Source organism: Gymnoscopelus microlampas, assembly GCF_963454915.1.
Source record: "Gymnoscopelus microlampas genome assembly, chromosome: 7".
Lineage (NCBI taxonomy): Eukaryota > Metazoa > Chordata > Actinopteri > Myctophiformes > Myctophidae > Gymnoscopelus > Gymnoscopelus microlampas.
Window position 1 is genome coordinate 47,497,389 of NC_139944.1, and position 27,742 is coordinate 47,525,130.

At 41.5% G+C, this 27,742-nt stretch overlaps 1 protein-coding gene across 1 annotated transcript in view; it reads left to right on the forward strand.

Annotated features, from left to right (window-relative positions):
* The window catches only part of srgap3 (SLIT-ROBO Rho GTPase activating protein 3), a gene marked incomplete at its 3' end in the record, with an annotated part of 174,912 nt that overhangs the window by 72,942 nt on the left and 74,228 nt on the right, over window positions 1-27,742 (forward strand). Inside the window, exon 4 of the mRNA XM_084061860.1 lies at window positions 9,956-10,018. Within this exon, the coding sequence (XP_083917986.1) occupies window positions 9,956-10,018 (63 nt within the window). The remainder of the gene's footprint in view (window positions 1-9,955; window positions 10,019-27,742) is intronic.

The following is a 27,742-nucleotide window of genomic DNA, read 5'->3' on the forward strand; positions in this document are numbered from 1 at the left end:
GAAACTGAAACTGAAACAAAATGCATTTTCTGTTTTATAAAGAACTGGAGAGACAAGGAGACTCTGTTTACTGAACAAACACTCTATAGCAATGAGTACTATCAGAATATAGAGCTATTTAACACTTATTTTAACCAAAGAAAATCACTTACCCTACCTTTAAGTAAGAAATGTGAGTATTTTTTCCACCACAGTTACAAAGTAATCATACTAGGTAGGTGTATGTGTACAGTATTAATGCTTGCTTTTCATGGATAGAGAATTTCATATTTCCGTAGTTTTATCATTTTCACGACTATTTCTACAAAAAGCTGTAGGATGTCACATTCATCTTCTTGCTGTGTGTTGCATCATCACAGTGGTTGAAAACCCCCACCCCGCTCCCCCTGAGCCTAATGTATACTTGGCTTCAGGGGGAAGCCACGTATATTTTCTATTTTCGTGGTGGACCGAGAATAGCTGATCTATAAGCTCACAACGCGTCGCGGATGGAGCATAATATATGAATCGCATTTTTATAGCGCTTTACCAAGTGCTCAAAGCGCTTTACAATGGTTCATTCATTCATTCATTGGGAGGAGAAGTGGCGAACAGTCGACGCCAGCGTCCTCACTTTCCCACATTCACACACCAATGGTGGCAAGCTAGCGCCGACTCATTGGCGCTATAATAATACACTTAGCATTAGCCTCTGCAGTACATATACTAATAATAATAATATCATTTATTTGTAACGCACTTTATATTTGACACGAATCTCAAAGTGCTACGATGTAAAAAGATTTCAAAAGATGTAATAATAATAATAATAAAAACAGTGAAATTAATGCAATAGGCTCTCTTCACAGCAGCCATATTATGAAGACATTCACAGGTGTTACCAATGATACTAATGAAGGCTCTGTTCCATTCTGGTCAAACAGAGTCGGCACTGGAAACACTCTGTTACACCAGTGGGTCTACAGTTGGGGTCCAGGGACCCTCATGGGCTTCCAAATGGCCCCTTACAGGTGTGTAACTCTGAGAGTGTACAAATGGAACCAAATGGACCCGTAAGGGTCCATTTGGTTCCATTTGTACACTCTCAGAGTTATGGGGGTCGTGGAAACCACTGTGCTACACTAAATGGAACAGAGCCTTCATCAGTATCATTGGTAACACCTGTGAAGGAAGTGATAATATGGCTGCTGTGCATAGAGCCTATTCAGATCAATGGTCAGAGACCCCCCCCTCCCCAACTATACACAGCTAAGAAAAGGTTTAAGTTTAAAAACCCACAAGGCATCAACAAGCCAACAAACCCACAAGTCCATCTAGGCAAATGCCTTGTTAAATAGAAAGGTTTTTAATACTGTACTCTCTGCTTTGCAGTGTGAATGACATCAGAGGCACTGATGCATACTGATGCCATTCACCAGCTGGCAGAGAGAGAGAGCAGATCCCATTTATCAACATTCATTCAAATACTCCTTCGGGCAGGACTTATATTCACTAGTATGCTCCCAAATCAATCATTAGGATGAATAGAGAAAAAGCAGTGTTTTCTGCATCCTTGCTGTTTGGACACTTTTTGGGCCACATTATTTTGGACACAGTTGTCTGGGGACGCATATCTATTACCTAATGTGGGACAAAATTGGTGGCCCAAATAAGATTTTACTGGAGTTTAAGGTTGGGTTTAGATGGGTTACTGATAAGAGCAGTGTTAAAACAAAAACAAACTTTAAAAAAATGAAACAGAAGAAATACTGAAAATGTGCCCAACATAGGGATGTTAGCATTGCTTATAGATAATTTATTTTTGGAGCTGATTGGAGCATGATACATTTGTCATTAGCCTCTGCAATACGTACTACTACTAATAATAATAAATTGTATTTGTAACGCACTTTATTCGCTAGTATGCTCACAAATCAATATTTAGAATGAATAGAGAAAAAGCTGTATTTTCTGCATCCTTGCTGTTTGTGCTGTGGATCTTTTTTTTTCTTTCTTTCTTGGCCCTGGTTGTTGTGGCCTGGTGAGGAAATGCAACCCCTTGATCTTTTTTTTTTTTTTACGAGCTTCTCCTTCCTTTGCTGATTTAGCTCATTTCTGAGTCATTATAAAGCATGCACTGTCAGGACTTGGTTATTATGGCTTAAAAGGGTGTGGACACAAAAAAAATGTTTTGCTTTCATCTGTCCATACTGTATCTGGATCTATCTACTGTATCTAGATATCCAGTAATCTGTCTGTAACCATTGGCTGTGTGTGTGTGTGTGTGTGTGTGTGTGTGTGTGTGTGTGTGTGTGTGTGTGTGTGTGTGTGTGTGTGTGTGTGTGTGTGTGTGTGTGTGTGTGTGTGTGTGTGTGTGTGTGTGTGTGTGTGTGTGTGTGTGTGTGTGTGTGTGTGCGTGCGACCATGCATGCATGCAGTGGTGTACAGTTTTGAGGTGTTTTTACTTTACTGGAGTATTTCCAATGTTCAGTACTTTCACATCTACTCCACTACATCTCAGAGGCAAATATTGTACTTTTACGGCACTACAATTATTTGAAAACTTGAGTTACTAGTTACTTTGTAGATTTTGATTATTACAACTAAACATACTTTAACCACTTCAGCCCTATACATTTAAGCCATTTGAAAATAGCCGATCTACAAGCTCACAATGCGTCGCATCGCAACGCATTGTGAGCTTGTAACAGAGTATGTCTACATTGCACTATTGATACTTTCAATCACACACCCCATGAAGCATTGAATTAGTGGAGATTTTTTTGTTTTTGTCGCATTCCTAAGTCAATATTTTGATGACCGGCGGAAAGATACTAATGTGTCCGGTAGGAGACTCAAAGAGTCTCCTACCGGAGAGACCGCTGGTCATCAAATTATTAGCTTAGGAATGGGACAAAAAAACAAAACTAGAAAATGTGCTCCTCGGAGCACAGGTCTCCGCCAGTATACTGTTCCTGATTAATCCTGTCTTAAGTGTTACTTGATTAATCCTGTCTTAAGTGTTACTTGATTAATCCTGTCTTAAGTGTTACTTGATTAATCCTGTCTTAAGTGTTACTTGATTAATCCTGTTTTAAGTGTTACTCCGCCATTTCTCAGCCATTTCGTGATTATTCCTGTCTTACCTCACTTTGAAAGAGACCAAGACTCTTTCAAAGTGACACATCTATTTATAGGCCGCTGATACGTCATGCGTCTCACTAGCCAATCAGAGCACACTCTTTCAACGTATTGTCACGTGTCACGTGAGGCTTGACCAATGTTAGCTTGGCCGAGGGGGGGACGGGACGGAAAGTGAAAACATAGTCTCCTGGCGGAGACAATAATCTCAATGAATTCAAGGCTTCATTGTCTCCGCCAGGAGACTATGTTTTCACTTTCCGTCCCCCACCCCATTCAAGGCTTCATGGGGTGTGTAATTGATAGAAAATAAGTATATTTTTTTTGGGTGAACTACTCCTTTAAGTAAAAAAATGTGAGTACTTTTTCCACCCACTGCGTGCCTGTGTGCTCAGAGATGATCCTTGGTGTGTGTACAGTACACTGTGTGTCCGGTGAGATTTGGTTTAGTTTAGAGCATAGGGCTGCTTGCTGCTGCTCCCACCAGCTCTATTGATCTGACTCAGAGTAATGCTTCCACATCATTATGATTTATCAGCTGAAATACTCACTGTGGGAGGCACTGACTGTAATAAATCCTTCCCCTACATCAGGACAAGGAGACCTAGGCAAAAAAAAAAACACATGACTATAGCACAGTGAGAGCCAGTGGACAGTACAGTAGTGAGTGGTGTAAAGTAACTAAGTACATTTACTCAAGTACTGTACTTATAAGTACACTTTTGAGGATTTTTTCCCCATTTATTCCCCATTTTCAGTACTTTTACTTCTACTCCATTACATCTCAGAGGCAAATATTGTACTTTTACTCCTCTACAATTATTTGACGGCTTTAGTTACTAGTTACCTTGCCGATATGAATTATTGCATTATAACATATACATTAACCACTTTAGCCCTATATTATACCGAGGCTATTTGAAAATAGCAGATCTACAAGCTCACAACGCGTCGCATCGCGACGCGTTGTGAGCTTGTAGATCGGCTATTTTCAAACATTTTAGTACTTTTGGTACTTTAAGTACATTTTTATAGCAATACTTTTGTACTTTTACTCAAGTAAATTTTAAATCCCGGGCTTTTACTCGTAACAGAGTACTTCTACATCGCAGTATTGATACTTTTACTTAAGTAAAACATTTGTAGTACTTTTTCCACCACTGCAGTACAGTAGTACTGTAACACACACCGGTTAGACGGACCGTGGAGACTTTGGGGAGTAGAGGGAGGAATGTCCTATCCCAGCCAATACGGGGGGGGGAAAGTGCAAAGGAAAAATGACAGGAGAGAGAACTTAGAAACATTGCACTCAGTAGAGTTCATCATCATGCTGCGTTCTCCATCAGCCTTATGCAATTTAATTTCAAGATGTGACATTATATATATATACCACCTGAGATGACTGCTTCTGTCATTTTGAACCTGATCGCGATGGCCTTTGCAAGCTTATTTGGCCTTTTCCACCCAAACGTTAATAATCTCTTCAAGGCGGTGTTTAATTTTCACCAATATTTATGAAAATCCACTCACCCATAGGCGCCGATCCTGTGGGGCAGTGTTGATTTCGTCGACTAAAACTAAGACGAAACATGTTGGTGGACTACCTTTTTTCACTGACAAACTAAATAAAAACTAAAAAAAAAACTAAGTTATGGTGACTAAAACTAGACTAAATATATTGACAATTTTGTCAACAAATAAAAACTAGACTAAAATGTTAGTGAGGGAACTAGTGGAGAAGAGATCCAGTAGAACTAAAAGACAAGTCATTTTATGTTTGGTTTGCGCTCGGGTGTTGCGCTCTGAAAATAGCAGATCTACAAGCTCACAACGCGTCGCGCTGCGACGCGTTGTGAGCTTGTAGATCTGCTATTTTCAGCATGCAACCGAGTGTAAAATCAGCCATTACGACGCCATCAAGGCCCGCCAAAATACATGTTAGTCGACTAAATCAACTGTAGATTTAGTCGACTAAAATCTTAGGATATTTAGTCGACTGAAACTAGACAAAAACTAAAACATTTCAGATGACTAAAATATGACTAAAACTAAATGGAATTGTATTCAAAAGACTATGACTATAACTAAATCAACACTTTTCTGTCAAAATCAACACTACTGTGGGGGCCTCAGGGCTAAAGCCCCTTGCCAGAAATGAGGAGGCCCTCACCACAAGATTTGGGGCCCCAGATTTACAGTACCATTACAGTAGCTCGCCCATAGCCAAGGGTGGGCTGCCGTGGTGGAGCCAGCCAAGTGGGGGCGCAGCTGCACTAATAGCTCTGAAGGTGCAAATGCGCTGTGCCCGCGAGAGAGCCGTCAACGCGCCGTCAACACCCAGATATACAGTAGCACTCTACCTGGCATGCTTTGCATAACATCAGGCTACTCGAGAAAAGCCATGGAATTGAACGGTCTCTGCTCTGCAGAGTGCGAAAGGGGATTCAGCCAGATGCATTTTAACCCATTAAGACCTGGAACTGTGTCATTTTTAGATTTGAGCTAAAAAGCATTAATTTACACTTTGGGCTATTCAAAAATAGCAGATATACAAGCTCATAGCGCGGCACCGAGTGCCGCGCTACGAGCTTGTAGATCTGCTATTTTTGAAAAATCGTGAAAATGTGTGCAAATCTTTGAATATATATATATATATTTTTAAAGCGAACATTTTTAACTCAAATCTTTGCATCTGGGGGGTCCCTGAAACAAAATATTTTGATGGGGGTCCGCGGCCAAATACATATAATTTTGGGGGTCCTTGACATGAAAAAGATTGAGCACCACTGATATAGAAACATACGTTTTTCAGAAAACTGTTGGGATTTAGGAGACATGTAGAATCGGCTTCAGGTCTGGGTTAATGGGTTAAACAGGTATCAGCCTTGAGGTTCATTCAAGTTACATGGGCCACCTATGACTGGGACCCTATAAGATTATTTGATAACTTGTCACAGAGATCCCATTTTTCTGCCATAATTGTTTTCGGTCGCGGCTGGGGGGTGGGGCTCGAGTGCCCACTAGCGCGCACATAAATCGGCCTATGCACCCACCCGTCGACTTTTTTGCCTTAAAGGAGGAGTTCACCCAAAAAATGATTTATTTTCTATCAATTGCACACCCCATGAAGCCTTGAATACATGGATTTATTTTGGTTTTTGTCGCATTCCTAAGCCAATAATTTGATGCCCGGGTGTATTTCGGGTAGGAGACACAAATAATCTACTTTGTGTCTCCTACCGGATACACTACCGGATACTATCAAATTATATAGCTTAGGAATGCCACAAAAACACAAATAAATCCATGGATTCAATTAAGGCTTCATGGGGTGTGCAATTGATAGAAAATAAGTCATTTTTTGGGGGTGAACTACTCCTTTAACTGTGCTCTTTTGACCTTTTTTGATCCAAAAGATAATCAACCCACCAAAGTTTCATGAAAATCCACCCATCTGTTCTTGAGTAACAAACAAACTTAACCCCCATCCAGCAGCATTGTTAAATATCAATAAACTAACACACTGGAGTTTAGTCACACTAGTTGAACTGTCCTTATCTTGTACTTTCATTCAGTTGGCACACTGATCCTCAGTAGTTTCCCTGCATGTTGTCATGCTGTGTGTTTGTGTTGGTTATACTCTCTCTCTTAACGTTGTTCCGCTTCTGTTGTTCTCCAAATATCTGCTTTCTGTCACACTTCCATTGTTGCAAATCACTTTGTTCTCTCTCTTCTCTCTCACTTCTCTGAGTTATGTCTACAACCCATTAAGACCGGGAACGCATCTGTGTCATTTTTAGATTTGAGCTAAAAAAAAGCATTATTTTATACTTTGGGCTATTCAAAAATAGCAGATCTACAAGCTCGTAGCGCGGCACCGAGTGCCGCGCTACGAGCTTGTATATCTGCTATTTTTGAAAAATCTTGACAATCTGAGCACATCTTTGAATATATATGTTCTAAAGCGAACTCCCAATCTTTTGCTTCTGGGGGGTCCCTGGAAGGAACAACACATTTTGAGATGGGGGTCCGCAGCCAAATACATATCATTTCGGACAATTATGAATAAGTGTGAGAACCACTGATATAGCAACATACATTTTTTTTTAGAAAACTGTTAGGATTTAGACGACATTATTTCATAGAATCGGCTTCAGGTCTTAATGGGATAACGATAACCGATGGGAGGCAATGAGGAATGACCGTAAACAGTTTATCTGAAGCCTGTAGAGCCTAATTGTCAGTCTCTGGAAAGGAGAATGGAGCATCAACAGTCTCTTTTGAGCCTCAACAACACTAAATAATAATACTCTGCTGTTATATGTGAAGCAGACGGAAATAGAGGGCAAAAGGAGAATTATGATTCTGACACAAAACGTGGAGCTGGCAGAGGGACTTGTTGTTCACCTTGCTGCTATATTATTGCTGATTTGTATCATCCTCCATGTCTTTTTATTGGAAAGATGATATCGCACATTCAACACCACGCACGCACGCACACCCACACACGCACATGCGCACGCACACGCGCACACACACACACGCGCGCACACGCACACACACACACACACACACGCACACACGGGGGGGCAAACAAGTGAAATGCCAAGAAAGGAAAACCTCATGTGGTTTGCTACAAACAGACCTCTATGGACATGCAGAGCTTGGATAAGAGGCTGACAAAGGCAGAGGATTTAAAAAAAAATACATATTTTGCATGAAATCTGCAAAATAGCTCATAATATTAGTAGTTCATTTGATACGAGCAAATTAGGGGAAGCTCTGGTCTTCCTTCTTGTCAATCACACACACGCACACACGCACACACACACGCACGCACGCACGCACGCACGCACGCACGCACGCACGCACGCACGCACGCACGCACGCACGCACGCACGCACGCACGCACGCACGCACGCACGCACGCACGCACGCACGCACGCACGCACACACACACACACACACACACACACAGAGCTGCCAGAGGGAGATGAGAGAGGAAGTGGTTGGACCTTTAGGGTTGTGTGGGATTTCAAACTTTAATTGAATTTGAACATGATTTTTTTTTAACTGAGTTACAGGAGCTTTAAACTGAACGTACAGCCTGGCAAACTGGCTCAGTCAGTCAGACTGTGTGTCCCTGATGAAGTCCACTGTTTCCCAAACAGACCATGTTTTGGTCGCGGACCAATTTTTATGGGTCACAAGTAAATATCCCATTTTTGTGTTTCCAACATTCAAAATAAAATAAATTACATTAAGATTTAAAAAACAAAACAAAATCACAACATTTCTTTTTTTTAAATAGTTTTTATCCCGCGATTTTTGTAACCCATTTTTTTCACCCGGTGCCAATTTCCTAAGTGATCCTGGGCGCTACACCAGCGCTACACCAGTCCCCCACAGCCAGGGAGGCCAGGGCCGAGCTCATGCCTCCTTCAATGCATGAGGGCCAACTGACCTTCTTGTCATCTGACAGGGGGGAGTTTCCCTGGTTGGACGTAGCGCGTGGAAGGAACACGTTATTCCAACCAGTTCCCTTCCCCTCCATCAGGCGCCCCGGCTGTCATGGGGGAGGCGGTATAGCGACCAGGATTACTACATGTTTTTGTGAGGGTATTAACTACCCTAGGAGACACGGGGAGAACATGCAAACTCCACACAGAATCACAACTTTTCATCTATTAAAAACAATTCCAACAGTATTTCATAAATACAAAAAAAAACATTTCTTTTTGATAAATATATTTAAAAAAACTCACTACCTCTTAAAACGTTTAAGAGGTAGTGAAAACAGCGGATCTACAAGTTCACAACTTTTTCACACAACTTGTACATCTGCTATATGAACTTGTAAATCTGCTATTCTATAAATATATAATGAAAAAAAAACGTTTATGAAGTAGTGAAAGTAGCAGATCTACAAGTTCCACAGCTTGTTCACAACGCGTCGCTTCGCGCCACGTTGTGAGCTTGTAGATCTGCTAGTTTTCACTTGTTTGGGTTCCCGGGCAAAACATCTCCTTTCTCTTGGAGCTAAAATGTTTGGGCGTTTTTTTAGTATGTTTATGTTGGCACCGTACCGTGTGCTGTATTTGGAACTGTGGTCGTTCGGATGGAGAGGTCAACAAAAGCCTCCTGAACAAAATGACACTTTGTATTGTGGGCTGTATTATCAGCGTCATTACATTGTTTACAGTGGATCGTACGGCCAGTGGTGGAAAAAGTACTCAACTGTTTTACTTAAGTAAAAGTATCAATGCTGCAGTGTAGTAGTACTCCGTTACGTTACGTTAAGTAAAAGTACAGAATTAAAAATGTACTTGAGTAAAAGTACAAAGGTATTGGTATCAAAATGTACTTAAAGTACCAAAAGTAAAAGTACTAAATATTTGAAAATAGCCGATCTACAAGCTCACAACGCGTCGCGATGCGACGCGTTGTGAGCTTGTAGATCTGCTATTTTCAAATAGCCTAGGTATAAAACAGGGCTAAAGTGGTTAATGTATGTTTCATTATATCATAGTTTATATCTGAAAAGTAACTAGTAACTAAAGTTTTCAAATAATTGTAGAGGAGTAAAAGTACAATATTTGCCTCTGAGATGTAGTGGAGTAGAAGTAAGAGTATTGGAAATTGGAAAGACTCAAGTAACGTACAAATACCTCAAAATTGGACTTAAGTACAGTACTTAAGTAAATGTGCTTAGTTACTTTCCACCACTGCGTACGGCTCATCAACACGTTCACACAGTCAGAGCCTCAGTGTGTTGTTCATCATCAACAGCTGGCCTTGTGCTCTCTCACCCCTCCTGCTCTTGTTTGTCTTTCAGAGCAAGGACATTGGGATCCAGATGCACGAGGAGCTGGTGAAAGTGACAAATGAACTGTACACTGTAAGTACAACCATAGCCTTCTCCTCTGTCCAAATCACTCTCTTGTGGTTGTAGTGTATATCTTTGCTGTCAGAAACCTTGTATCTCCATATTTACATTTTTTCTTTTTTTGATTTCTGTTTTTTTCTTTTACAGAAGCAAAGATTTGAGTTACAAATGTTCGCTTCAAAAAATATATAAAAAATTCAAAGATTTGCACAAATTTTCATGATAAAAAAAAAAAGATCACACCCAGTGTGAAGAAAGTGGTGCCTTTGAAAGTGTAACTGGTTGCATCCTTGTGTTGCAATCAGCAACAATATGTTGTCACGTGACACGTGACAACATATTGTCACGTGTCACGTGAAGCTTGACCAATCATACGGACGGACATACGGACGGACGGACATACGGACACACGGACAAAGTCAAATGTAGGAGTGGTTGGCACCACTCAAAAATAGCAGATCTACAAGCTCATAGCGCGGCACTCGGTGCCGCGCTATGAGCTTGTAGATCTGCTATTTTTGAATAGCCCAAAGAAATGTAAAAAAATTGACACCGATGCATTCCCGGATAGAATTTTTGTAAATGAATGCACTACTTTGTCATACTAATTACAGTATCACACGGAAGTAGCAAAAACATTTTTTTTATTTTTGCTTTGTTTTTAGTGAAAGTGGTGAAGTGTGTATGTAGGTTTTTATAAATATAGAACCAATATGAAAAGAATTAACAAGAGCTTGTGACAAATGAATAGTTACATTGGATCCATTGGAACCAAGGGGCTAGCATCCGGCTTGTAAATTGAGGCTATATACATGTAGGAAGTGTGGCAGTTCATATGAATGGCCTGTAGTCCCGCTGTTTCACTGCTGTTTCACCCTAGCCTGGTTCCAGAGGAATCTGCCATTGCAAAAAAGAAAATGCGGGTGGCTCTCAATAGAGCGTCGCAGTTCCCGCCCACTTCCTGGTGCCGGAAGTAAATACTCAATGCATTTTTCCCATTGACTTTTACAAAAATATTTATATAAATTAATTTAAGCCTAGAATCAAGCTATCCAGGATAGCGGTGAATCATGACCATAAAACGTTTGATTCTGTGAAAAAACTTTTTTGAAAACGGCAAAACAAAGGGTATTTATTAAACATAGTATATCATATCATTAAATATAAAATTTAAAAAAATCACAGAAAAAAAGGTTTTATGGTCATGATTCACCGCTATCCTGGATAGCTTGATTCTAGGCTTAAATTGATTGATATAAATATTTTTGGAAAAGTCAATGGGAAAAATGCATCGAGTATTTACTTCCGGCACCAGGAAGTGGGCGGGAACTGCGATGCCCAGTATGCAAATATGGGGCTGGTTTATCACCAGAGGCATTTTTTTTATTTGCCCTTCGGAAATGCAGGTTCCACACAGAGATTCCAGACTAATATCTACGCCGGCGATTCTTTCAATCACCATGATATGCGTTTTGGTAAATTATGGTCCCATTTATTTTAATGATTAAATTAATGATAAAGGAGGGTATGTTTCTAGGGTTTCTACTGGTTCTGCCGAGTGCAGACCCGCCCTCACTGCGGTTGCAGCCAATAGCATTAATTTTCCGTTTGCATTTCGGACCGGATATCAACCGGATATAGAAAGATGGTGGATTTGAAATAGCTGCAAAATAGGCTTCATTTGCGGTCTGTAGAAACCAATGGCTTACGGTCTATGGTTGGAGCACAGTTTTTTTTTTTTCCATTTCCTGAAAAGTAGGAGTTTTGGACATACACGGTTCCTACCCGACACGACAGTGACCATATCCTATCATTCAACCAGGTTTTCTCATTTCCTCTGTCTCTCTCCACACCTTCCTTCTTTCCCACAAACACAACACATTTCACACACTTCTGAACTGTTCCTCCTTTGCTTTAACCCATTAAGACCGGGAAAGCATCTGTCATTACCACTTTAACCATTAACTTATACTTTGGCTATTCAAAGATAGCAGATCTAGAAGCTCATTGCGCGGCACTGAGCGCCACGCTATGAGCTTGTAGATCTGCTATTTAAAAATAATGAATATTTTTCTTTGAATATTTCTTAATGCGAATATTTGTAACTCAAATCTTTGCTTCTGGGGATCCTACAAATGTCTTCTAAATCCCAACAGCTTTTTGGAAAAAAAAAGGCTTTTTTGTATCAAGGACCCCCAAAATAATATGTATTTGGCCGTGGACCCCCATCTCAACATATGATGTTCCAGGGACCCCCCAGAAGCAAAGCTTTGAGTTAAAAATGTTCGCGTTAAGAAATACATATTTTCAAAGATTTGCACAAATGTTCACGATTGTTCACGATTTTTCAATAGCAGATCTACAAACTCATAGCGCGGCACTCGGTGCCGCGCTATGAGCTTGTAGATCTGCTATTTTTGAATAGCCAAAGTATAAAATAGTGGTTAAAGTGGGTTACACAGATGCATAATTTTCTCCCTTCTCCACTTTTGCTTACTTTAATGTTATATGTCGTCCTTTGCTGACTGCTACCTTTGTCTCATATGCTTCTTTAGATTTAGGTTAGGGTGGTGATGAATTATGTATTTTTTTTTCATGCCCGCAGGTGCGTAGTAGGCACCCTAGTTTTATTGTTATTAGTAGTTTTTCGTAGTGCACCACCCAATAGGCCAGTGGTTCTCAAACTTTTTCATTTCAAGGACCCCCAAATTGACACTTATTAGCCCGCGGACCCCCATTTGCAAAGATATGCCAGGGACCCCCATAAGAGAAGATTTTTACGGCTCTAGCAGTGATTCTCTACCACTTTAATTTCAAGGACCCCCAGTTTGACATGCATTAGAGGCTACGGACCCCCATTTAATGGTATTTATATCTCTGGGACCCCAATTCATATGGTAAAACCAATGTTAATCTAACTCTGCGAGAGTGTACAAATGGAACCAAATGGACCCGTCAGGGTCCATTTGGTTCCATTTGTACACTCTCTGAGTTACAGACCCATAAGGGTCCATTTGGTTCCTGTCTATCATTTAGCTGGGGACCCCCTGGAACCCCCTCAAGTACCCCTGGGGGTCCCCGGACCCCACTTTGAGAACCAATGCAATAGGCAATGACGTGCCTACATAACAGGTGATGTTCGGAAATCAGGCTCAGATGAAAGACCATGCCAGACTCGGAAAAGCTATGTGAAGAAAACAAAAATGAATGGTGAACGAACGCCTCAGTCTGGATTCCAGACTATATGGCGCTATTATAGCAATCGAAGCATATAACCCAATCCCCGTGGCTGATTTACAGCCATGAAACCTTCATAGAGATGCACCAAGCAATCAAGCATCAGCTGGATGCTTTTCAGCACGATCATCATCCATGATCGATGATGACCAGCCCGGTCAATCTCATATCTCATAAATCAGATTCTCGTCGTGTGGCGTAGTAAATAGGGCTTGTGTGTCAGATAGTGGTCAGCACTCTGGAGTTCGCTGTACACCGCTGATTGATTTGCCAGCTTTGGATGGGTTTTGAAATTGTATCATCCTACAATACATGATGGCACACTCGTTGTTGATTTTTGTTTTTTCATCCCTGGGATTGGGCTTGCTTTTTTCATTGTAGGAGAGATTGGCTTGATGATGCAATTCTTGGTTGTTTATGAATTGATTCAGTGTGTACGTATGTTTTGCATTAGTTAAATGAAAAAAAAAACAATTCAATTCATTTCACTTGCATCTCTCTCCCCTCGCTTTTCTTTCTCAAAACTCACTCTTATACTCTTTCAGACATGCATGTGCATTGTGTGCACGCACGCACACACACATGCCCGCACACACACGTACACACGTCAGTACTTTTACTTCTACTCCACTACATCTCAGAGGCAAATGTTGTACTTTTACTTCAGCCCTACATTTCGCCCTGTAAAATAGCAGATCTACAAGCTCACAATGCGTCGCGACATGACGCATTGTGAGCTTGTTTTCAAAAGATTTTTATACGTTGTGTTGCGTCTTATACATTGTTTATACAACTTGTGAAATGGGACACACTGCATAACGAGTACTTTTACTTTTGTATTTTAACAACACATTGGGTGCCAAAACCGTATATATACGTTTTTTGGAGAAGAAAAAAGATTAAAAAAAAAAATAAATAAAAATAAAAATCCAATTTTCTTTTTTCCCCCTTCACAGCACCAGGAGATATCATTTTCCGAAGATTTAGACTCCAATCCACTTCCTGGTTAACTTATGACTTCAAAAGCCTATATCTCGGCTCCTAAAAAATGGTTAAAAATCCTGGCACTCAGTGTACTCTGTTATAAAAAAAAACTGGCACCCCATGTGTTAATTAAGTATATTTTGAAACCAATACTTTTGTACTTTTACTCAATATTAGAGTACTTTTTCCACCACTGCGTGCACGCACGCAGACACGCACGCACGCACACACACACACACACGCGCACACACCTCTTTTCTCTCCAGCAGAGCAGTGTCTGTGTTTAGTACTACAGATGATGATGATGATGATGATAAGGGAAGCACGAGGTACTGTATGTAGGCCTGATTGTTATGATGGAAGAATGGAACATTGCAGTTCTCTCTCCAAGTGGGCCAGTACTGTAGTTGTGAAATCACTTCCACATTGAAGGCTATAGCTCTGGTGGTGCCAATGGCCGGGCCCACAGTCTCAGGAATGTAAGCTCTGCCTTTCACCGCTTATGTCTGTCTGTCGGGTCTGCTTCACAGGATCTCCCTCTCTCTGTCTGGATATGAGGCTGTACCCTGTATATATGAGCCACTTCTCACTCTGCCTTCTTTAACCCATTAAGACCGGGAACATTTTTTTAGCGGCGCTAGCCGCTCTATACCTTTAGGTATAGAGCGGATATTAGCCCTCTATACCTGGCTTTTGCGTCAACGTTCTGATTGGTCAGGCTCGCCAAGGTTCTGATTGGTCAGGTCCGTCAACGTTCTGATTGGTCAGACCCGTCAACGTTCTGATTGGTCAGACCCGTCAACGTTCTGATTGGTCAGACCCGTCAACGTTCTGATTGGTCAGACCCGTCAACATTCTGATTGGTCAGACCCGTCAACAACGTGATTGGTCAAGCTTCACGTGACAGGTGGCTATAAACACATTATAAACACATATCGATGACAAAATGTATCAAAGGCGCCGCTACCTTCACACAGGGTGTGATTTTTTTTTTTTTTTTGGGCTATTAAAAAAATAGCAGATCTACAAGCTCGTAGCGCGGCACCGAGTGCCGCGCTACGAGCTTGTAGATCTGCTATTTTTTTTGAAAAATCCTGACAAATGTATTTTTTAAAGCGAACATTTGTAACTCAAATCTTTGCATTTTGCAGAATTTGGGGATTCTACAAAATGTCTTCTAAATCCCAACAGTTTTCTGAAACACTTATGTTGTTATAATATCAGTGGTTCTCAAACTTTTTCATGTCAAGGAGCCCCAAAATGACATGTATTTGGATGGGACCCCCATCTCAAAATATGTTGTTCCAAGGACCCCCCCACCAGAAGCAAAGATTTGAGAAAAATGTTATATATATTCACAGATTTGCACAAATGTTCAGTTTTTTCAAAAATAGCAGATCTACAAGCTCATAGCTATGAGCTTGTATATCTGCTATTTTAGTTTTTTAATAGCCAAAGTATGAAATAATGGATAAAGTGGCTACACGGACGCGTTCCCGGTCGTAATAGGTTAATATAGCACACTGCACACACACACTTATCTGCAGTGCCGGGGCTGAGCAGTGAGGAGTGAGAACAGGCTGTGCTGGAGCCCCGCTGTGACTGAGGCTTAATTCCTGCGTAAGCACCGTGCTCTAAGTCTCTGGACCGGCTCCAGGGAACTTCAGTGACTCTGTGCCGCCCCCATAGGCAGCAGAGTAATAACTAAGTACATGTACTCAAGTACTGCACTTAACTACAATTTTGAGGTCTTTTTTACTTTACTATTTATTTATTTCCAATTTTCATTACTTTTACTTCTACTCCACTACATCTCAGAGGCAAATATATTCACTCCACTACAGTTATTTGAAAACTTTCGTTACTAGTTACTCTGTCGATTTGGATTATTATTACAAAACCACTTCAGCCCTATATACATTTCAGCCATTCGAAAATAGTAGATCTACAAGCTTACAATGCGCTGCATCGCTTGTGAGATGGGACATTCTGCATAATGAGTACTTTCTACATTTTGTACTTTAAGTATATTTTGATACCAATACTTTTGTACTTTTTACTCAAGTACATTTTTTATTCTGGAGTTTTACTTGTAACAGAGTATTTCTACATTGCAGTATTGATACACTTAAGTAAAAGATTTGAGTACTTTTTCCACCTCTGAGGGGAGAGATGAATGCACAGCCAACCTTATATGACTTATTCATCACAGCAATGTCATAGGAGAGGAACTACCAAAGGGCAACGCTGGCGCAGATGCCCCCCCTCTCCGTGATCGCGCCATCTGTCCATTCTGGCTATAGCACAACAGAACGCTGTTCAGGGGGGGGGAGGGGGCTGATAATTACAAGAAATGAATATTATGTTAATTAGATGCATGCTTGTTTAACCCATTGAGACCGGAAGCCGATTCTACATGTCTCCTAAATCTCAACAGCATTCTGAAAAACTTATGTTTCTATATCAGTGGTGCTCAATCTTTTTCATGTCAAGGACCCCCAAAATTACATGTATTTGGCCGCGGACCCCCATAAAAAAATGTTTTTCCAGCGACCCCCAGAAGCAAAGATTTGAGTTAAAAATGTTCACTTTAAGCTCGTAGCTCGTAGCTCAAGTCTAAAAATGACACAGTTCCAGGTCTTAATGGGTTAATTAGATGCATGCTTGTTTAAGATACATTGACCGACCAGACACTTTGAAAGTTGGCACGGTCAAACTAACGTCTGCAACACACTACACCGTACGTACACTTTGACCCTCTCTACTGCAGTGGTTCTCAAAGTGGGGTCCGGGGACCCCCAGGGGTCCTTGAGGGAGTTCCAGGGGGTCCCCAACCAAATGATAGATAGTTAGGTTTAGGAACCAAATGGACACCTTATGGGTCTGTAACTCAGAGAGTGTACAAATGGAACCAAATGGACCCTTATGGGTCTGTAACTCAGAGAGTGTGCAAATGGAACCAAATGAACCCTTACGGGTCTGTAACTCAGAGAGTGTGCAAATGGAACCAAATGAACCCTTACGGGTCTGTAACTCAGAGAGTGTGCAAATGGAACCAAATGGACCCTTACGGGTCTTTAACCCAGAGAGTGTAGAAATGGAACCAAATCGACACTTACAGGTCTTTAACTCAGAGAGTGTACAAATGGAACCAAATGGACCCTTATGGGTCTGTAACTCAGAGAGTGTAGAAATGGAACCAAATCGACACTTACAGGTCTTTAACTCAGAGAGTGTACAAATGGAACCAAATGGACCCTTATGGGTCTTTAACTCAGAGAGTGTAGAAATGGAACCAAATCGACACTTACAGGTCTTTAACTCAGAGAGTGTACAAATGGAACCAAATGGACCCTTACAGGTCTTTAACTCAGAGAGTGTACACATGGGTCCATTTGTTTCCATTTGTACACTCTCAGAGTTAAATTAACATTGATTTTACTTAGACAATTGGCACAGGGTGAAAAAAATGGGGTTGCAAAATCGTGGGATCAAAAGATACCATTAAATGGGGGGTCCTTAGCCTAATGCAAGTCAAACTAGGGGGTCCTTGAAATTAAAATGGTTGAGAATCACTGCTATAGAGCCGTAAAAATCTTCTCTTACGGGGGTCCCTGGCATATCTTTTCAAATGGGGGCCTGCGGGCTAATAAGTGTAAATGTGGGGGGGTTGACCTTGACATGAAAAAGTTTGAGAACCACTGCTGCACCAATATAGGTGGCTCCATCTGTCCTTGACTCTCGTCTTGACAGGTTTCCTTCCCCTATGAGGACCTGGATGTAATGTTTATGAATGAGACAGACATTTGCCTTTTGTCTCTTTCGGCTGCCTGGTGCCTGCCTGCTAGCCTCTCCTCCTTGTGTGGCGTGTTGGGTCCGCTGGGGCTCGTTTCCAGCCGCGGTGTGTGTTTCAAGGTCGTTCGATACGCTGGGGGAAAGGGCTGTGACTGTCCCGATCCTGAACCGTTCTCTGATGTTACACAACCATCTGATGTCCTGTTGTTGTTTGTTTCACACATTATAGCCTCTCTCTATGCTGCGGAATAATTGATAATTTCTTTAACCCATTAAGACCTGGAACTGCCCGTCGATTTTTGCTAGTTAGACGGCATGTTATCTGGAGCTGACACTCTGAAGTGTCAGCTCCCATTACCTTTTAGAAGAAGGTGCGCCTTCATCACAGCACCATGTTATTTAAATGACAGATTGGCAGCAAGTTGGAAGAAGAGACACAAACCGTTTCCGACCATATTATCACACGCATACCGTCATATAATGATGTCAGGAGACGCGGGGGAAACGAACGCTCTCTCTGCTCACCAAAACATCACCTGGAAAGGAGGCGTGTCCAAACGCCGTGGCCGTGCTTCTCAGAATAACCATGGGGCGGAGATATGGCTTTGTTGTTTTTTTTGCGGATTTCGTTCGTTTCTTTTCGGTTTTTGGCTACTTTATTTTGGTTTTAGGGTTAGGGTTCGGGTTATGTTAGGGTTATGTTATTTAATTCATATTTTTGCCTGATTTTACAGATGTATTATCAAAAAATGCATTATTTTAACATTTATTTGTATTAAATGACTTAGGGTGTCCAATCTGAAGCTAGGACAAACCCCCCCCCGTCCCCGTCCCCCGGGATCTCGGCGCCTGCCTCCTCCCACTATACATGTAAAAAGTCAAATTTACTATGGCTATAAACACCATAGGTTTACATGCCATTAGCTGCAGTGCAACTCTTCTTTAAATTATACATAAACACACATATATATTAAAAAAAAAAAATAATATATATATATATATGTATATATTAAACACACATTGTACCAGTGGTGAATTGTATACCATAAAACATTATAACACATATTTTATCTGCATGAGAGACACACAGAGAGACACACAGCAGGAACGTGCTCCGTGCTCCCTTGTAGCCCCATTTGGCTACGGATAATGATCTTCAATGTACCTACAGAGACAGATAAAGAAAGTCAGAAGGCTTGGATTCACAACATTCTTACATGACGAGAGGTATTTGAACATTATTCAATCAGCATGTAAAATCTATGCTGAGTCTCTCACCCAAATTGTTGAACGTGAGTACGTGTTGTGTTGAAATCGGATGTATTGTGATTGCAATCAATGTGCGCACATTGTTAATCTACAGTATCCAGGCTCATCATAATCACATCTTAATCACAATGCGATTACGAAGCCATCACAAAGCGCATCTTAATCACAATCACCATCTAATAGTAAATTAATATCTGCGTCGTCACTGTGCTTGTAATACCAGTAAGACTCCCTAATCGGGAGATAAGCGACCGTAGGTCACATGTAGCTGCGGGAAGGTTTCAGCAGTCGTATGGCAGACCAAAAGCAAAGGTGTGCAGGCAAGAGCTGTTGGTGTGTGTGTGTGTGGTGTGGGAGAGAGAGTGTGTTTATAGGGGAAAGGAGGGATTGTTTGTGGGGGGCAAGCCCCCGAGTTACGGCATTTTATGTGAGCTGCAGTGGCAGGGGGTCCTCCACTGGGGGCGCCACCACTTTTGCATCCGTTCTGGAGCACCAGGAGTGGGTGGTCCCCGGGAATGCCCCGTGAGCAGCCCCGTTGGGGTGGTCATTTGGTAATTTGTGCACATGTGCTCATTTTTTACACTTGGGGGTCCCCGAGGCAGCTGGGGGTCCCTGGAGCTCCGGGGGTCCTTGGAGGGTGTAGTTTGGCAGGTAAGGAGTGTGTGTGCAAAATGTGGCATGGATCGGGGCAATGGGTGCGGAGATATGAGCAGGGCAAAAGTGTGACGTGTGTGACGGAGTGACGGAGTGACGGACGGACACCTGGAGCAGCTTTCTGTAGTAAGTGCGACCTACGGTCGCAACTATATACCTACTGTAGGAGCTGGTCCTAAATCCCAAAAGTTTTCTGAAAAACGTATGTTTCTATATCAGTAGTGCTCAATCCTTTTCATGTCAAGGACCCCCAAAATTATATGTATTTGGCCGCGGACCCCCACCAAAATATTTTGTTCCAGGGACCCCCCAGAAGCAACGATTTGAGTTAAAAATGTTCGCTTTAAAAATATATATATTCAAAGATTTGCACACATTTTCACGATTTTTCAAAAATAGCAGATCTACAAGCTCGTAGCGCGGCACTCGGTGCCGCGCTACGAGCTTGTAGATCTGCTATTTTTGAATCGCCCAAAGTGTAAAATAATGCTTTTTAGCTCAAATCTAAAAATGACACAGTTCCAGTTCCATGCGCAAGATCATTTGTTATCTAAACAATGTGGGTGCCGGGCGTTAAAAAAATAATAAGCTCATAGCACGGCACCGAGTGCCGCGCTATGAGCTTGTAGATCTGCTATTTTTGTCTCCGCGAAAGGCATGGCGAGAGAGTATGTTTTACCCCCTGTCCGTCCGTCCGTGTGTCCGTCCGTCATTCGATCTGTCTGTGTACAGCTAATCTCCGGCACCGTTGGTTTGCTCGCAGCCAAACTGTGCACACACAGTCCCTGGATACCAGAGCTGAACCTCTGCCCCAAATGTTTCATAGGGGCCTGTTATAGCGCCACCAGGAGGCCGATTGGTGCAAAACACATTTCTTGACAGTACTCCTACAGATTTTGTCCAAACAGCACGCAAATCGGTACACAGTATCTCTATAGTCATTAAACGAAACGGGTGTTTCAGATTTTTCATATTCGTTCCTGATTGACTAAAATTTCCTTCCAAAGTTTGCAGGAGTGCCGTTTTGAACAAAATGCCTCATATCATGAACACAGCATGCAATTTCCGTGAAATTTTGCACGCACATTCCCACTACGTCAAGGAAGAATTTTTTAAATCAGCCTCATGGTGGCGCTATAACAGGCCGATTTGTGTTTTTGCCTATAACTGTACCGATCTGTGTAAAACTTTGTATGCACACTCTCTAGAGGCCAAGGAAAAACCTTTGCCCTGCATTTTTCACATCTGCCAACTTATGTAAAACATTTATTTTGATTGTAAGCCTTCAGATTTTATCCAAATTTCACACAAATCGGTACACATGATCTCCATAGTCATGTGATCAAGAAGGATCTGTTAGATGTTTCATAGTCCATCCTGATTGACTAAAATTGACATCTAAAGTTTGCAGGAGTTGCCCGTTTTTAACAAAATGCCGCAAATCATGAACGCAGCGTCCGATTGCAGTGAAACTTTGCTCGCACATTCGCACTACGTTGAGGAACAAATGCCACCATTTTAACATTGCCCTATTATAGCGCCACCTTGAGGCCAATTTTTTCAACAGTTTTCTTTTTTATATTACTCCTACAAATTGTGTCCAAAAAACATCATGCAAATCGGTACCCATTATCTCTGTAGTCAAGTGGTCAAGATGGTTCCGTCCGATTTTTCATATTACATCCTGATTGCCGAATTCCGAACATCGCTGCCCCACAATAACCTACCTGACCTGGCGGACACCTGTGCTCCGAGGATCACTTTTTCTAGTTTATAGTGGGATCACTGTTGTATCTTTTTGTCTTGGCAGTCATGACAGCCAGTTCCCACCTGATATCATGTGTGAGTTCAGACTGCTCCACACCGTACTGAATAACTGCTAGCTTGCATAGTGTCTTCAGCGTTGGACTTAAATCTAAGATATGCAGGTCATCAGGTGTGTTGCATCCTCCAAAGAGGATGATACGATCTCCCACCATGCAAACCATACTATACCTCCCACACAGGGCTTTCCCTTTGGGCTCAACCTTCCTCCATGAGCAGGTCTGTGGATTGAATTTCCACACATCATTGAGGAGCTGTTTTGAGTTGTATCCACCAAATATGTAGAGCTCTCCATTGTAGGAAAAGGCTGAATGACCACTGCGTCCTCCTGGAAGAAGCTGTGTAGAAGGCGTGCTCAGCCAGCAGTTGGTCTCTGTGTCAAACACTCTGATGTTGTTGTCGTAGTCCGCAGAGCCACAAAATACAAACATCTTTGTCCCAATGATGGTGGCAGAGTGTACTGAAACAGGTGGTGGAGTGCCTGTGGTGTTAATTAAAGACCAGACCATTGCGGTGGTGTCCAACTTGTAGATGTCATTAGTGCGTCCAGTCAGCTGGGTGTCTCCTTCATATATATACATGACCTTCTTCAAGACACAGGCTGAGTGGTGGCTCCTCCCCTCTGGGACAGTACCAGAAATATTAGGTTTGGACCATCTGTGGTTGTCAACATCAAATGAATAAAGCACGTTGCAGTAAGGATATCCCCCCCAGATGTAGACAATATCTTCTACCAGAACAGCTGTGTGGCCCCAGTGCACGCAGGGAACCTCAAGGTCATGTTCTCCTCTTCCATCTGTCCATGGGGGCAACTTCCTCCATCGTAGAGACACTGTGTTGAAAATGTGGACTTCAATCTGATCACTGTTGTTCTGGTAACCGCATCCATCAAATGAGTACAGCTTGTGTCCGACTACCACAGCAGCTGGGTATAAATGCCTATGTCCTCCTTTCAGATTCACTGTCCAGTAAAACATTTCACAAACCAGCACCACTTTGTGAATCAGTGCAACTCAACTAATTCACAGAAGTGGTTGTTAGAAGGTAAGGCAATTTGATTCCAGAAGTTGCTGAATGGTGTTGTGTTGGAAAATACAATAACGACATTTAAAAGGACAATTACTTCTGATGTAACGTCACGTCAGCACTATGACATAATTTTGATGACATCTGGGATCTCCATATATGGGCACAAAAGGGACACAGACAGACATGCAGCCGTCATATTAATAACGTCAGTTATCTCAATGGGGAGTTTGTGGATTTAAAGATATTTTTGAAGAACTGATACAACGCCTGACACCCTCAAGTCGAGTATAGCTGTTAGCCACCAGGAGGCTGCTTTTTGCAAAACACATTTTTTCACAGTACTCCTACATATTTTGTCCAAACATCACGCAAGTCGGTGCTCAGTATCTCTACAGTCATTAAACGAAACAGGTCTTTCAGATTTTTCATATTTCATCGGCTAAAAATGGCTTCCAAAGTTTGCAGGACTGCTCCGTTTTGAACAAAATGCCTCAAATTATGAACACAGCATGCAATTTCCGTGAAACTTTGCACGCACATTCCCATTATGCCGAGGAAGAAATTCCACTTGAGATTTTTCTAATCAGCCTCATGGTGGCGCTATAACAGCCGATTCATGTTTTTACCTATAACTGCACCAATCTGTGTAAAACTTTGTATGTGCACTCCTTAGAGGTCAAACCTTTGCCCTACATTTTTCACATCTACCTTTTATAGCGCCACCAGGAGGCCGACTTATGTAAAACATATTTCTTTACATTACTCCTTCCGATTTTATCCAAATTTAAATTTCACGCAAATCGGTACACATGATCTTTAAAGTCATGTGATCAAGACGGATCTGTTTAATTTTTCATATTTTAGCCCAATTGGCTAAGATTCACATCTAAAGTTTGCAGGAGTCGCCTGTTTAAAACAAAATGCCGCAAATCATGAATGCAGCGTCCGATTGCGGTCAAACTTTGCACGCACATTCACATTATGTTGAGGAACAAATGCTACCATTGGCCTGTTATAGCGCCACCAGCAGGTCTAATTTAGCAAAACATTTTTTTGGAACAAAATTCAAATCCTCAAATCATGAATGCAGTGTCCGATTGCCTTGCAAGACCTAAGAAGAAATGGTAACCTTTTTACATTGGCCTATTATAGCGCCACCAGGAGGCCACAATAACCTACCTGACCTGGCGGAGACCTGTGCTCCGAGGAGCACTTTCTCTAGTTTTGATTTGTTTTTTAAAGCAAACATTTGTAACTCAAATCTTTGCTTCTGGGGGATTCTACAAATGTCTTCTAAATCCTACCGTTTTTTTTGTAAACATATGTTGCTATAATATTCAACCTTTATTTAATATTCTCGGAGAGATCAATTGAGGGAGACCCTCATTTACAATGATGCCGAGATTACATACATATAATTAACATAAGAGTAACAAGAAAAAACAATAAAGTTGACACAAACAGTTAAAACAATTGCATGTTAACATCAATTAGTTAAAACAGTTGCATACAGGTAAGACACGGTTATTATAAAGATTCCTAAAATGACCAATAGATACTAGGGAGTTCAATAGATACTAGGGAGGTGGGGGTGGTACTTTATTTGCTTCAGTGCTGTGATCAGTGGTTCTCAAACTTTTTCATGTCAAGGACCACCGAAATGATATGTGTTTGGCCGCGGACCCTCATCTCAAAATATTTAGTTCCAGGGACCCCCATGAAGCAAAGATTTGAGTTTAAAAAAATCTCTTTAAAATAATATATTCAAATATTCAATCAAGAGATTTGCAAAATTGTTTTTTTTTTTTTCAAAATAGCAGATATACAAGCTCATAGTACGGCACTCGGTGCCGCGCTATGAGCTTGTAGATCTGCTATTTTTGAATAGCCAAAGTGTAAAAATAATGTTAAAGTGGTTACATAGATGCGTTCCCGGTCTTAATGAGTTAACACCCAGAAGTTCAAATCTCTAATCTTTGCTTCTGAGGGTCCCTGGTACAAAATATTTTCCGATGGGGGTCCGCAGCCAAATTCATATCAATGTAGGGGTCCTTGGCATGAAAAAGGTTGAAAAGCACTGATTTACTCGACTCAAAGTGTTGCCATCCGTAAAGCTAGCATGTTTTCAGGGAGTTGGAGAGAAAAGGTTTGACAGCTTGTGGAGAGCTAGCCTTAGTTTTTACTGGAGTGGAGCTACTTCCACTGGCAGCCCTGCTGTCACTAATAAATATACATTTATATGTATTCATTTTGCTTTGAAGTCTTTGTTGTACAAATATTTATGATGTTTTTTTATGCTGCAGTCCCCAACGTTTCAGTGTGGAGGGTGGAAAGTATCTTGTTGAAGCCAATGGGTTGAAAGATGAAAAGAGCCTGCTCTATAGTCATAGCCTTTTAACCACTTAAGACCAATATACTTCATTGTACGATGAATAGTGAATATAGCCAACCGACAAGCTCTGAACGCGTCACCATGCGATGTGTTATACGATCTGCTATTTTTGCCATGTTTTGGTGGTACAGTGAAGTGTTGATTTTGACAGCATTTTTTTTTTTTGGTCATAGTCTTTTAGTCATATTTTAGTCATCTGAAATGTTTTAGTTTTTGTCTAGTTTTAGTCGACTAAATCTACAGTTGATTTAGTCGGCTAAAAAATATTTTGGCGGTGCCTTGATGGCGTCGAAATGCCTGATTTTACACTTGGTTGCATGCTGAAAAAATCTACAAGCTCACAATGTGTCGCAGCGCGACGCGTTGTGAGCTTGTAGATCGGCTATTTTCAGAGCACAACACTCGAACTCAACCAAACATACAATGACTTGTCTTTTAGTTCTACTGGATCTCTTCTCCACTAGTCCCTCACTAACAGTTTAGTCTAGTTTTTATTTGTTGACGAAATTGTCAATATATTTAGTCTTAGTTTTAGCTTAGTTTTTATTTAGTTTTTATTTTGTTTTCGTCAGTGAAAAATGGTAGTCGACGAGCATTTTTCGGTATAGTTTTAGTCGACAAAATCAACACTGGTACAGTCACTGCCTGGAAATAATTGGCCTTTTTTCTTTATCTAGGTTCTTGTTACCCTGAGCCATTTGAATCCTTAGGATGCTCCTCCTGGCCTAGGTTATATATTCCTAGAGATAAAAGAAACCCTGCTGCTTTAAATGCACTTCAGACAGAGTGAACATTAACCACCGGAAACCTGGGGTTGGAGGGGAAAACAAACAAACTAGCATTTATGCTGGCTGTGTGACATCCTGAGGTGTTCATAGACGGTCTGTGAATGCACTCTAGCTTCCAGGCGTTTCAGGCATTTAAAGACGCTTGGTCTGTCGGTGGGTTTTTTGCGATGTTGATGTCGTTTACAGGTTAAGGATCCTCCTGTCTGCTTGCTATTGCTCGGTGAGGTGCTCTCTGGTCTCGCCGTGGTTGGGCGACGGGGCCTGGGATGGTGTAAATGAACTAAGTACATTTACTCAAGTACCGTACTTAAGTACAATTTTGAGGTATTTTTATACTTTACTGGAGTATTTCCAATTGTCGATACTTTTACTTCTACTCCACTATATCTCAGAGGCAAATATTGTACTTTTACTCCACTGCAATTATTTGACAGCTTTAGTTACTAGTTACTCTGTAGATTTTGATTATTATTACAAAACATGCATTAACCACTTCAGCCCTGTATACATTGTGGCCATTTGAAAATAGCAAATCAACAAGCTCACAATGCCGCATTGTGAGCTTGTAGATTTGCTATTTTCAAAAGATTTTTTTTTAAACTTGGGACATTCTGCATAACGAGTACTTTTACTTTTGGTGCTTTAAGTACATTTTGATACCAATAATGTTGTTCTTTTACTCAAGTAAATTTAGAATTTCGGACTTTTACTTGCAACAGATTATTTCTACATTGCAGTATTGATACTTTTACTTAAGTAAAACATTTGAGTAGCTTTTTCCACCAATGCACTCCAAGCGTTTCAGGCATTTAAAGACACTGGTCACATCTGGGCTTCGTTTTTAACGGCCATTAAGAACGGGGGGGGGGGGGGGGGGGGTGGGCTGCTGATGGCCAGTCCGTTGGGGATAGGCTCGAACCCACACACACACACACACACACACACACACACACACATGCACACACACACACACACACACACACACACACACACACACACACACACACACACACACACAGTGGGGACACACAGCTGCTGTCCTGGATGCCTCTGCCCTACATTTGGAAGTAACGGCCTTGTTTCTCCGAGCACCTGGGAGGAGGAGGTGTTAAACAGGAAGCAGCAGGGAGCTGGTGTCTCTTGTCTTTGTACAGACAGACTGTGTCGTTGGTACAATACGTGTCTAACGAGGCCTTTCCAGGTCTTTCTGTCGGTCGCCCACGTTTTGTCTGCCCCCTGCACCCTAGGGTGGGTTTTCAGAGTCAATGTGTGATTGACTAGAGAGAGGAAAATAAATCCACAGTGTAGCGGATGTGGAGAACAATGTTGTCACTCTGCCACACAGAAAGGGTCTGGAAGGGGCGAAAGCCTTGGGTGTTGAAACCCTTCCCCCGGTATGGAAGCCAGCAGTGCCTTTGTGAGAGTATATGGGACTAGGCCTGTCAAAAAAAATCGATTCATGAATAAATCGCGATTCTTAATGCCACGATTTAAAAAATCGATTCAAAATATTAAAATCGATTCATTCTTTTTTTTTTTTTTTTTAATTTTTTTTTATAAGTTAGTACCTTTTTCACTGGCAATTTGTCTGAAATCAATGTCAGAAAGACTGCCTGACATGATCTGGCTGCATTGAAGTGTATGATTCAACTTTTCATGGTTTATATTATACTAGAGTTTCGGGGGGCTACGCCCCCCTCAACCCCAGCCGCGCACGGGGCCCAGCGTGGGTGCGTGTATATTGGGGTACCCAAATTGCCGGAG